Source organism: Otolemur garnettii, unplaced genomic scaffold (assembly GCF_000181295.1).
Source record: "Otolemur garnettii isolate 467f Iridium unplaced genomic scaffold, OtoGar3 scaffold00174, whole genome shotgun sequence".
NCBI classification, from domain to species: Eukaryota; Metazoa; Chordata; class Mammalia; order Primates; family Galagidae; genus Otolemur; species Otolemur garnettii.
Genome location: NW_003852569.1, coordinates 2106693 through 2120104, shown reverse-complemented (window position 1 = coordinate 2120104; position 13412 = coordinate 2106693). Strand labels below are relative to the sequence as shown.

At 44.5% G+C, this 13412-nt stretch overlaps 1 protein-coding gene across 1 annotated transcript in view; it reads left to right on the top strand.

Annotated features, from left to right (window-relative positions):
- Positions 1–13412, top strand: part of SETDB1 (SET domain bifurcated 1) — a 39251-nt gene that overhangs the window by 14765 nt on the left and 11074 nt on the right. The window contains exons 6-14 of the mRNA XM_023519407.1: positions 615–740; positions 905–1106; positions 1736–1809; positions 4204–4394; positions 5422–5551; positions 7896–8043; positions 8136–8291; positions 9941–10573; positions 10838–10954. Of these exons, the coding sequence (XP_023375175.1) occupies positions 615–740; positions 905–1106; positions 1736–1809; positions 4204–4394; positions 5422–5551; positions 7896–8043; positions 8136–8291; positions 9941–10573; positions 10838–10954 (1777 nt within the window). The remainder of the gene's footprint in view (positions 1–614; positions 741–904; positions 1107–1735; positions 1810–4203; positions 4395–5421; positions 5552–7895; positions 8044–8135; positions 8292–9940; positions 10574–10837; positions 10955–13412) is intronic.

The window sequence follows — 13412 nt, the reverse complement described above, 5'->3', positions numbered from 1 at the left end:
GGTTGAGCTATAGGCGCCGAGCCTCTTTTTGTTCTTTTAACACTACCACCATTGCGTCCTTAGTCAATGTAAGATTATTGTTATTTTGTTTTCTGCTTTAGTTTTTAGTGTCTGCTGATTGATTGTGATATCCTGAACTCATTGTCCTTAGTAGTTATCAAATTATCCCAATTATGCTAATGTTGATTTTCTAGACTACATTCCTCGCTTATATTTAAGCTATTTCCATGTTCATGGAGTTCAGGGAGAAGAGAGAAGCCTTCTTTGTAGGTTGGAAGTATTAATGGGTAGCCTACACAACATGTTTTATAAATGCTACTGAGCATTTAAAAGTGGTAGTTGCTATCATTGTTAATAAGGAGTTGGGGACATTTGGTTAACATGAGATGTCCCTGAATTACATGAGGACTTCAGATATTTAAGGTTCTCTCGTTAGCATAAACAATTGAGTTAGCGGTACTTGGTGTTTCTGCCTTTGGCCAAGAGAGTAGCAAAAGTGGCTGAGTTTCATAGATTTCCCCATTCCTTGATTACTCTACCTCCCTCTTTATTTACCTTTTCATTTTCTACCCAATCTATGTCATGATTCTTGAGAATTTTACTTTCTTTCCTAGGAACCTTGAGTCAGATGTCTGGAGAACTAAGCAAAGATGGTGACCTGATAGTCAGCATGCGGATTCTGGGCAAGAAGAGAACTAAGACGTGGCACAAGGGCACCCTTATTGCCATTCAGACAGTTGGTAAGTCTAACCCAGAGGAAGCACTAAGGAAAGGCAGCCTGCATGTCTCCATCACAGATTACTTCTTTACCCGCATCCTTCCTTTTTTCTCTTATTAAGCAGCCAAGATTTACACAGAAACTGACAGTCTTTTTCAATTTTGCATATCTTTCTTTTTTACACAGGGCCGGGGAAGAAGTACAAGGTGAAATTTGACAACAAAGGAAAGAGTCTACTGTCGGGGAACCATATTGCCTATGATTACCACCCTCCTGCTGACAAGCTCTATGTGGGCAGTCGAGTGGTGGCCAAGTACAAAGATGGGAATCAGGTCTGGCTATATGCTGGCATTGTAGCTGAGACACCGAATGTCAAAAACAAACTCAGGTACCTGAACAGAGGACAGTAAAGGGAATAGAGGCTGGGAGCACAACACCTGCCCTGTTTTTGCCAAAGTCCAGATCTCACAATTGGCTTTTGTATTCTTAGTCCAGGGGTCCTCAGACTTTTTAAACAGGGGTCCGGTTCACTGTCCCTCAGACCATTGGAGGGCTGAACTGCCGGCCCAAGTTTGAGGATGCCTGTCATAGTCCCTCAGACACTTTCTCTTTCTTTGCCACCGGAGTCATTTGGGTGATTTCTTTCTCCCTCCCTCATTTTAAGAATTCCTTTTCACAAGGGGAAAACTTGGAGGAGAGTAATCAAGATCAATTAACGGTTGGGAGAATGAGGGATTCACACAGAAGTCAGAAATGAGGTGGAGACCAAATGGTTAGCAGCAGCAAAATAAATGATTTTTGAAAAAGTAGGGATGTTGGTTAGATTAAGAGAGAATTTCTAACTCTTAAGATGAGAAGAAAAAAAGGAAACAGGAGGAAAGTAGTAAATTGGGACATCTTCCCTGGGGTGCAACCTGTTAGGATCCAGAGAAGGAGAAGCTATGGTAAAATAATCACTGTAGGTCATGTTAAGTATCATAACCTCCCGATCTTCCTACCATTATTCTTCCTTTCCAGGTTTCTCATTTTTTTTGATGATGGCTATGCTTCCTATGTCACACAGTCTGAACTGTATCCCATTTGCCGGCCATGTGAGTGTCTCCATTCTTCCTTAGCTGTATTAGTTTCCTCCTCTACCTTACTTATACTCTTAACACTCCAATCGCAAAGCTAGTGTTTTTGGTGCTTTAGTCTCAAAGAACGTAAGTTGAAATCAGGTGTAGTGGCACATGCCTATTGTCCCAGCTATTTGGGAAGCTCAAGCAGGGGGATCACTTGAGCCTAGGATTTTGAGACCAGCCTGAGCAAGAGCTCATTTTTTTTTTTTTTTGAGATAGTGTTTCACTCTGTTACCCAGCATAGAGTGCCATGCCATCAGCCTACCATACAGCGACTTCAAACTCCTGGGTTACAGTGATCCTGCCTCAGCCTGTCAAATAGCTAGGAGTACAGGCACCCACCATAACACCTGACTAATTTTTCTTTTTCTATTTTTTTTTTTTTCTTTAGAGGTGGGGTCTCACTCTTGCTCAGGCTGATCTCAAACTCCTGAGCTCAGACAATCCAGTCCTTCTATCTCAGCCTGTCAGAGTGGTAGGATTACAGGTGCGAGCCACTGGGCCCAGCCAATACCTCATCTCTTAAAAAAAAATACGTGTGTGTGTATGTGGATTTGTATATATAAAGAGGATAACTTTTATTGATGTCCTTTGGAGATAGATTTTTATTGTTCATCTCTAGGGCTGGGTCTTTGTCATCTAAGAGTGAAACATATAAGTCACTACAAAAGTTTTGAGACAGACTATGTATGTTATGGTCCGTTATTTCACTTCCAAGAAACAGTTCAAAGCATCCTTTCTGATTCACCCATGCAAGTTTCAACTTGCTCAGCTTATTGGTGTTGTTGGAAGGGCTTCATTTCTTTACATCTGTGCAGATTTCATATTTCTTAATTTTTGTGTATCTCAAAATGTAGAAGATCCTGACTAACTGTGAGTGGACTGCTCATATTATAGATGTGTTTTGATTTAATTTCTAAATGATAAAGCTTGGAAAGGTGTTAGTTCTTTCCTAGTCTAATGCTGCACCCACCTCTTGTATAGGTCTGTGGGCTGCATAGCACTTTCTACAGAAGCTATGTTGAGCAGAGCTCCATAGTGTCCTCTTGCTACTCTGCAACTGTTATAAGTTTCAGAAGAATTAACATTTTCATGTAATGTGACAGTAAATACAGAGGGTGCCTAAAAAAAAATGTATTCACATTTTACGAAAGGAAAAAGCTGTTAGAATTATAATGCTCAACATGTACTGATAACGTGTGTTATCTTTTTTTTTTTTTGAGACAGTCTCGCTGTATCGCCCTTGGTAGAGTGCTGTGGCATCATAGCTCACAGCAACCTCCAGCTCTTGGGCTTAAGCAATTCTCTTGCCTCAGCCTCCCAAGTAGTTGGGACTACAGGTGCCCACCACCAACTATTTTTCTTGCCGTTGTCATGGTTGTTTTAGCTGGCCCAGGCTGGGTTTGAATCTGTCAGCCTTGGTATATGTGGCTGGCACCATAACCACTGTGCTATGGGCGCTGAGCCTGTGTGATAGCTTCTTTTTTTTTTTTTTTTTGCAATTTTTTGGCCAGGGCTGGGTTTGAACACACCACCTCTGGTACATGGGGTCAGTGCCCTACTCCTTTGAACCACAGGCACCACCTGTAATATCTTCTATGTTGTATCTTGTGTCTCTTATAATTGCAGAAGTTAAATGTGACTTGAGTGTTACCAATTTATAATCTTTCCATATCTTAAAATGCACATACATTTTTTAGCACCCTCTGTACATTTGAATCCCTTAACTTGGGAATGAGAAAGAAAGATACTTTTTTTTATTAATTTCATGAAACCACCTGATCTTTCTAAATTTACCACTAGACAGTGTCAACAAGTGAGCAAGAATTTCCACTTATATTTTCCTAAGGACAAATATCCATTGGGTGAATTGGGTGAATTAATTCTGTTTGTATATTGCTTATTTAGGATTTACTTGATTTATAAATTTGTGCAATTGATACATTAGGTTCCCTGCTTAGGTGGTCTTAGTTTTGCTTCCCTTGAGGTTATAAGTTCTTTTTTTTTGAGACAGAATCCTGGTATGTCGCCCTCAGTGTCACAGCTCACGGCAACCTCAAACTCTTGGGCTTATGCAATTCTCTTACTTCATCCTCCCAAGTGCCTGCACAAAGACTGGCTATTTTTTATTGTAGTTGTTGTTGTTTAGCAGGCCCCAGGCTATGTTTGAACCCGCCAGCCTTGGTGTATGTGGCCAGCGCCCTAACCATGGAGCTATGGGCACTGAGCCAAGGTTATGATTTCTTCATTTCTTCTCTTCCTCTCAACTTGAAAAATATCAAATGTCTCTTTGCCAACTATTTTTCCCTATGAAGACATGCCTTACCTTACTTGCCCTCTCTCAGCTCTACTTCTTCCTTGGAACAGTGAAAAAGACTTGGGAGGATATAGAAGACATCTCTTGCCGGGACTTCATAGAAGAGTATATCACTGCCTACCCCAACCGCCCCATGGTGCTGCTCAAGAGTGGCCAACTTATCAAGACTGAGTGGGAAGGCACCTGGTGGAAGTCCCGAGTTGAGGAGGTGGATGGCAGCTTGGTCAGGATCCTCTTCCTGGTACTGTTCTTCCCTAGAATTTTGGAGGCAGGGATCAAGATAGGGTGGAGGGGCATAACAAACAGTAACAAGGATGATAGCTATTCAGTAGCTTTCTGTAGCTTTCCATAGCTCTCCTCTTTTGTGTCCTATGTTTCTGGTCAAATTTTACTTTGTCCTGTTTTGTTCCTCTCTGGATGGTTGTTGAATATAAAATTTATAAATTGAATTATGTACCAATCTGCATGATTTTGATTTATTACCGTTTTCCCCAAGGAGTATTCACATTGTGTGTAGGTACAGAGAAGGCAGCCAACTCTGGTTTTCCAGTGTTAAGATTTTAGTTGGATCAAGAAGATGGATCAAGGCTCGGCACCTATAGCTCAACCGGCTAAGGCGCCAGCCACGTACACCTAAGGTGGCGGGTTCGAATCCCTAGCCTGGACCCGCCAAACAACAATGATGGCTGCAACCAAAAAATAGTCAGGCGTTGTGGCGGGTGCCTGTGGTCCCAGCTACTTGGGAGGCGGAGGCAGGAGACTCGCTTGAGCCCAGGAGTTGGAGGTTGCTGTGAGCTGTAATGCCACAGCACTCTGCCCAGGGGGACAGCTTGAGGCTCTGTCTCAAAAAAAAAAAAAAGAAGATGGATCAAGGAATTGAAGGTCATGATTATATTTTAAGGCTCCATTTAACTCTTAGATCTTTTTTACTCATCCTTCTCACCCTTCTCACCCCCATCTTATAATTATATTTCTTCTCTGTCTTATCACAGCCCTTTGTTCTTAGGGCAAATGATCATTATCACACTTCCTATACTCAGTGTAGACAGTTTCTCTCCTTTAATTTCTTAAATGAGGAATATATGTTTTTCTTCTTTTATGTTCCTGATACTTATCGTGGAGCCTAGCCCATAAGTTTATGAAGAGATGAGGGCTTATCAGGGAGATTTCTCAGAGGTAGCACATGATGTATAATTTCCACATGTGACAAGATGCTAGCCTTTTTAACCTGTTTCCCCGTTAATTGTCTTTTCCTCCCAATCCCCCAGGATGACAAAAGATGTGAATGGATCTATCGAGGCTCTACGAGGCTGGAACCAATGTTCAGCATGAAGACATCCTCAGCCTCTGCACTGGAGAAGAAGCAGGGGGGACAGCTCAGGACACGTCCTAATATGGGTATGTCCTAAAGATAACCCGGGGAAGGGGAGAAACAGGGCAAACTAGCAAAGGATGTTGTATACAGTGGCTATGCTTTGTTTACTAGGATGACACTACTGACTTATTGGAAACAGAATGTGTGCCCTAAACTATTTCCAGTAGTGGTGATGGACTTGTTTTGCTGCTTCCACATGCTGTGGCTCTGATTCCTTGTAAACAACCACATAAAAGTTTAAAACTACTGGCACAGGTTAGGGTGGTAGTAGCCTCTCCATTATCTATATGAGAATTATCTGCCTTCTGTGCTATCTATGGTCAGTTTTCTTTTGGGGGGAGGGGAAGGGAGGAAGGTGTTTTGTTTGTTTGTTTTTAAGAGACAGAATCTCACTTTATTGCCCTTGGTAGAGTGCCATAGCATCACAGCTCACAGTAACCTCCAACTCCTAGGATTAGGCAATTCTCTTGCCTCAGCCTCCCGAGTAGCTGGGACTACAAGTGCCCGCTACAATGCCCAGCTATTTTTTTGTTGCAGTTTGGCCGGGGCCAGGTTTGAACCTGCCACCCTCAGTATATGGGGCCAGCTCCTTATCCAGTGAGCCACAGGCACCGCCCAGTGGTCATTTTCTTTAAAACTCAAGACTGGTTTTTGGTTTTTGTTTTTACTTTGTTCATGTTTGTATCATACTTGCTAGCTCATTTTTTTTCTTGCCACCGCCTGTTTTTTTTTTTTTTAGGCAGAATCTCACTTTATTGCCCTGGATAGAGTACCATGGTATCATAGCCCACAGCAACCTCAAATACTTGGGCTCAAGAAATCCTCTTGCCTCAGCCTTCCCTAGTAACTGGGTCTACAGGTGCCTGTCACAACACCTGGCTATTTTTAGAGACAGAGTCTTGCTCTTGCTTAGGCTGGTCTTGAACCCCTAAGTGCAAACAATCCACCCCAACCCCCTCAGCCTCCCAGAGTGCTAGGAGCTACCAAGCCCAGCCCTGTCACCATTAGTTGATAAAAGAGTACATTTTAAAAAAATAAAAAATAAATAAATAAATATTCATGGTTGGGCAGCACCTGTGGCTCAGTGGGTAGGGCACTAGCCCCATATATGGAGGGTGCAGGGTTTGAACCCAGCCCCAGCTAAACGGCAACAAAAAATAGCCAGGTGTTATGGCAGGCTCTTATAGTCCCAGCTACTGAGGAGGCTGAGGCAAGAGAATCACCTAATCTCAGGAGTTGGAGGTTGCTGTGAGCTCTGACGCTATGGGACTCTACTGAGAGGGATAAAGTGAGACTGAATGTTGCTAAAAAAAAATATATACACACACACATATATATTCATGGCATGGCTCAGTAAGTAGGGCACTGGCCCTATATACCGAGGGTAGTGGGTTCAAACCCAGTCCCAGCCAAACTGCAACCAAAAATAGCCCGGTGTTGTGGCAGGCACCTGTAGTCCCAGCTACTTGGGAGGCTGAGGCAAAAGAATAGCCTGATCCCAGGAGCTGGAGGTTGCTATGAGCTGTGATGCCACGGCACTCTACCAAGGGTGACAAAGTAAGATTCTTTCTCTAAAAAAAGAAAATATTCGTGGCTTGGCAGCTAGGGTGCCAGCCACATACACTGGAGCTGGCGGATTCAAATCCAGCCCAGGCCTGCCAAACAACAATGACAACTATAACCAAAAAATAGCTGAGCATTGTAGTGGGTGCCTGTAGTCCCAGCTACTTGGGAGCCTGAGGCAAGATAAGTGTTTAAGCCCAAGAGTTTGAGGTTTCTGTGAGCTATGACACCATGGCACTCTACCCAGGGCAACATAGTGAGACTCTGTCTCAAAAAAAAAAGTGTGTATATATATTCACCAAAGGCTAGGTGCAGTGGCTCATGCCTGTAATTCCAGCACTCTGGGAGGGCAAGGTAGGAATATTCCTTGAGCTCAGGAGTTTAAGACCAGCCTAAGCAAGAGCAAGACCCCCATCTCTACTAAAAATAAATAAATTAGCTGGGCATCATGGCAGGCACCTGTAGTCCCAGCTACTTGGGAGGCTGAGGCAGAAGGATCCCAGGAGTTTGAGGCTTCTGCAAGATGGGCTGATACCTCAGTATTCTAGCCTGGGCATCCAAGTGAGACAATAAATGAAGAAAGAGAGAAAGGAAGTAAGGGGAAGGAGAGAAGAAGGAAGGACCCACCCACCCAACGTGTCCCCACTCATTGGTGTAAATAATGGAAACTGGCAGTTTTTAGTACTTACTCAAAATGTTTTCATTGCTCTTTTTCATATTGCATCAGTTAAGGGTCAGGTATGTGAATGAATATAATCGACACAGCTGTCAGCTTCTCAGAGGGTAATTTCCCTTTTCCTATAGGTGCTGTGAGGAGCAAAGGCCCTGTTGTCCAATACACACAGGATCTGACCAGTACTGGGACCCAGTTCAAGCCAATGGAGCCCCCACAGCCTATAGCTCCACCTGCCCCCCCTGTTCCACCTCTGTCCCCTCAAGCAGGTGACAGTGAGTGAGTGCTATTCCTTCTTTTTTCTTCAGTTTCTTTCATAATGTATTTTCTGCATCTTTTACTATATCACCTCCTTTCTAATTGCCTAGAAGCTTAGAAAGCCAGCTTGCCCAGTCACGGAAGCAAGTAGCCAAAAAGAGTACATCCTTCCGACCCGGATCTGTGGGCTCTGGTCATTCCTCCCCTACATCTCCTACACTCAGTGAAAATGTTCCTGGTGGAAAATCTGGGATCAACCAGACCCACAGGTGAGGAAATCTCAGGTGCTTTGGGCAGGTTAGCAGTGTAGGCTGAGTAGTCACTGTGTGCGGAAAGTTCCTTGGTTCCAAAGGGTTTACTTTAAGGTTGTGATGGTGGCTCGGTGCCTGTGGCTCAAGTGGCTAAGGCGCCAGCCACATACACCTAAGGTGGTGGGTTCGAATCCAGCCCGGGGCCCGCCAAAACAACAATGATGGCTGCGACCAAAAAATAGCCAGGCATTGTGGCGGATGCCTGTTGTCCCAGCTACTTGGGAGGCTGAGGCAGGAGACTCACTTGAGCTCAGGAGTTGAAGGTTGCCGTGAGCTTTGATGCCACAGCACTCTACCCAGGGGGACAGCTTGAGGCTCTGTCTCAAAAGAAAAAGGTTATTATGGTGAGGAGTTTAGGCTTAAAAAGGAAATGTTAACCTTACTTTTTTTTTTGGCTGGGAAGCATATGGAGCCAGTGCCCTACTGCTTTGAGCCACAAGCACTGCCCAATCTTACACATTTTTAAGAGACAGAAAATAAGAATAACTGGATTAGAAACTGGGTGCTTGGAAATACAGTGTCAGCAAAAAGTCATTTGCTAAAACTTCTTGTTGAAGATGGTACCATTGTTGCTAAAATAAAGAGAAAAGTGCCAGGCACAGTGGCTCATACTTGTAATCCCAGCACTTGGGAGGCTGAGGCAGGCAGATTGCCTGAGCTCACAAGTTCAGGAGCAGCCTGAGCAAGAGCAAGACTCCATCTCTACAAAATAGCCAGGCATTGTGGTGGGTACCTGTAGTTCCAGCTACTCAAGAGGCTGAGGCAAGAGAATCGCTTGAGCTCAAGAGTTTGAGGTTGCTGCATGCTATGCTGCCACAGCTCTCTACCCAGGGTGACAAAGTGAGAATCTATCTCAGAAAAGAAAAGACCACAGTCTCTTTCCTTGAATCCTGGGAATTGGTAAGGACATTTAGAGGACACACAAAGGATAAGAGACTGGATTCTACTTCTGTAATTCCCAGGCAAATACATTTTAGTAAGAGGTGAGCTATTGATGGAGGTTGCTATGAGCTGTGATGCCATAGCACTCTACCGAGGATGACAAAGTGAGACTCTGTCTCTAAAAATAAAAAAGAGGTGAGGTATTGAAATGGAGATGGTGCCTGTCAGTTAAGAGTAACCAGGGAGAGCTGGGCATGGTGGCTCATGCCTATAATTCTAGGGTGCTAGGCCAAAGTGGGTGGATTGTCTGAGCTCAGGAGTTCCAGACCAGCCTGAGTAAGAGCAAGATGCCATCTCTACTAAAAATAGAAAAACTAGGCAGGTATTGTGGTGGGTACCTGTAGTCCCTGCTACCGAGGAAGCTGAAACAGGAGGATTACTCGAACTCAAGAGTTTGAGGTTGCTGTGAGCCCTGATGCCACGGTACTCTATCCAGAATGACAGAGTGAGACTCTGTTTTAAAAAAAAAACAAAAAAAGAAAGAGACCAGGAAGTTTCATTGTCCAAGGTTGGTAAAGCCAGGGAAGATCTTTCTTAAACATCATCTTAGTTTCAAGAGCATAGTTACTTGAAAGATGAGAGAAATGGCTTAGTTGGCTAGAAGGATAATTATACAACAGAGGTCCTATTGCTTTCCAATCTGATCTTTGGCATTTCATTTGCAGATCACCTTTAGGCTTAACAGCCTCTACCCCAGCATCCTCAGCAACCCCAGCCCCTCCAGTACCCCCAGCCTTCCATGGCATGCTGGAGCGGGCCCCAGCAGAGCCCTCCTACAGAGCTCCCATGGAGAAGCTTTTCTACTTACCTCATGTCTGTAGCTATACTTGTCTGTCTCGGGTCAGACCTATGAGGAATGAGCAGTACCGGGGCAAGAACCCTCTGCTGGTCCCACTGCTGTATGACTTCCGGCGGATGACAGCTCGGCGTCGAGTTAATCGCAAGATGGGCTTTCATGTTATCTATAAGACACCCTGTGGCCTCTGTCTTCGGACGATGCAGGAGATTGAACGCTACCTTTTTGAGACTGGCTGTGACTTCCTCTTCCTGGAGATGTTCTGTTTGGATCCCTATGTTCTCGTGGACCGGAAGTTTCAGCCCTATAAGCCTTTTTACTATATTTTGGACATCACCTATGGGAAGGAAGATGTTCCCCTATCCTGTGTTAATGAGATTGACACAACTCCCCCACCCCAGGTGGCCTACAGCAAGGAACGGATCCCAGGCAAGGGTGTTTTCATTAACACAGGCCCTGAATTTCTGGTTGGCTGCGACTGCAAAGATGGATGTCGGGACAAGTGAGTTGATAGAAGAATTGCTTCCCCTGCCTCCGGCTTTATTATGGTTGCTTTTCTTTTCACCTTATATCTATACTGCTTTCCCTATCTCCCTTTACCTTCTCCCTCAGCTGGAACTCCTGCCACAGAGCCTTCATGAAAGCTCTGAGGTCAGGAGGCTAGAGTCTAATGTGGCCTCACTGAGTTACTCTGTATTTGTGTATCTTACGTTGTTTTTTCTCTCATCTTCTCCCCTTTTCCTTTGCTTGCCTCCGTCTTGTACAGATCCAAGTGTGCCTGCCATCAGCTAACTATCCAGGCTACAGCCTGTACCCCAGGGGGCCAAATCAATCCTAACTCTGGCTACCAGTACAAGAGACTAGAAGAGTGTCTCCCAACAGGGTAAGTAGTCTGAGGATGTTGGGATGCCTCCGAGACTGAGTACCATGTTCTTAGTTTTCTGTATTTATAGGAACCTTCAGAAATCTAAAATTTAGGACCAAAAATAGAATGCCACCGTGGCCATTTTATTAATTAAATCTTATTTTCTGAAGTCCCAAGAATTTCTTTTGTGGGCTTTCCTTGAAATGAAGGCATGGGGCCAGGTGCAGTGGCTCACACCTGTAATCCTAATACTATGGGAGGCTGAGGTGTGTGGATTACCTGAGCTCACAGGTTCAAGACCAGCCTGAGCAAGAGCGAGATCCCACCTCTAAAAATAGCCGGGTGTTGTGGCAGGCACCCAGCTGCTCAGGAGGCTGAGGAAAGAGAATCACTTGAGTCCGAGAGTTAGAGTTTGAGGTTGCTGGGAGATAGAATGCCACGGCACTCTACTAAGGGTGACAAAGTGAGACTCTGTCTCACAAAAAAAAAGAAAGAAAATTGAATTCATGGCTTGGCTCAGCGCCTGTGGCTCAAGCAGCTAAGGACCCAGCCACATACACCTAAGGTGGCAGGTTCAAATCCAGCCCGGGCCCACCAAACAACAATGATGGCTGCAACCAAAAAATAGCCGGGCGTTGTGGTGGGCGCCTGTGGTCCCAGCTACTTGGGAGGCGGAGGCAAGAGACTCGCTTGAGCCCAGGAGTTGGAGGTTACTGTGAGCTGTGATGTCATGGCACTCTACCCAGGGCGACAGCTTGAGGCTCTTGTCTCAAAAAAAGAGAATTCATGGCTTGGTGCTTGTGGCTCAAGTGACTAAGGCGCCAGCCACATACACCTAAGGTGGCCGGTTCAAATCCAACCCAGGCCTGCCAAAACAACAATGACGGCTGCAACCAAAAAATACCTGGGCGTTGTGGCGGGCACCTGTAGTCCCAGTAGAAGAAAGATTGGGAGAAGCTTGAAAGATCTGTAGAAGCTTCATCTTTTCAGATGTCTCAAGCCTCTAGTATTTTGTGTTAACTTACGTTAAACAAAAAAAAAATGTGAATATATGTGTGTGTGTGTGTGTGTGCGTGCGTTTATTCTTTTTTCTCTTCCTAAGCCTTCCTGAGAAGAGAAAAAAAAAAAGTATATAGGCTCGGTGCCTGTGACTCAAGTGGCTAAGGCACCAGCCACATACAACTAAGGTGGCGGGTTTGAATCCAGCCTGGGCCTGCCAAAACAACAATGACGGCTGCAACCAAAAAATAGCCGGGCGTTGTGGTGGGCACCTGTGGTCCCAGCTACTTGGGAGGCTAGGCAGGAGACTCATTTGAGCCCAGAATTTGGAGGTTGCTGTGAGCTGTGATGCCATGGCACTCTACCCAAGGGGATAGCTTGAAGCTCTGTCTCAAAAAAAAAAAAAAAAAAGTACATATATGTATTTAAAGCCTGAATGATTTCACCTGGAAAGAAGGTTGACATTTGGGGCGAGGCTCAGGAGCAAGCTCTGCATGCCACATTTTAGGGGCTGAGCAGCGTATTAGATTAATGACAGGAAAGAGGAAGATGATAATATGATAAATTGGCATGTGCAAACTTATAAACTAATACATTTAGTTCTCAAGATACATAATTAACAGAAACAGAGAGGAGAAAAGCATTAATGAAATAATTCAGTAAATGTTCCATAATTGAAAGGGCCAATTAGGTCTTGACATAACATAATGAAAATAGATCCCCACAAAGAGACATGATCATAAAATGGCAGGACACTGAGAACAAAGGGAAAATCCTGAAAGTTTCTAGTGAAGAGAAATAGTACAGAAAAAAACTCAAAATTATTTCAACCTTCCCAAAATAACACTAGAAGATAGATGGCAATTGAGGGAAAATTATTTCTTTTCTTTTTTTCTTTTTTTGAGACAGAGCCTCAAGCTGTTGCCCTAGGTAGAGTGCTGCTCACAGCAACCTCCAACTCCTGGGCTCAAGTGAGTCTCCTGCCTCAGCCACCCAAGTAGCTGGGACCACAGGCACCCACCACAATGCCTGGCTATTTTTTGGTTGCAGCCATCATTGTTTTGGCAGCCCGGGCTGGATTCGAACCTGCCACCTTAGGTATATGTGGCTGGCGCCATAGCCACTTGAGCCACAGGCACTGAGCCAGGAAAATTATTTCTAACTTAGAATTATAAGCTCAGGCAAACTATCCCTTAAGTATTAAGGTGGGCAGTACTCAACACTTTCCATTATTCCCCTTCTCAGAAAGTTACTGAGAACATTTGCCAAAATGAGAGGAAAAGCCAAGAAAGAGGAAGGCAGTATCATGCAGTAAAGGGAGCTCCCAGGCTGACAGCTGTGCTCTAGGCGTAACAGTCTAGGAGAACAATCTGTACTTGAGCAGGTCAGCTGGCTGAAGGAGTGAATTCCCCAGGAAGATGGGGTTGATAGAAACCTGACCTGTCCGAATATCTTTTTTTTTTTTTTTTTTTTGAGA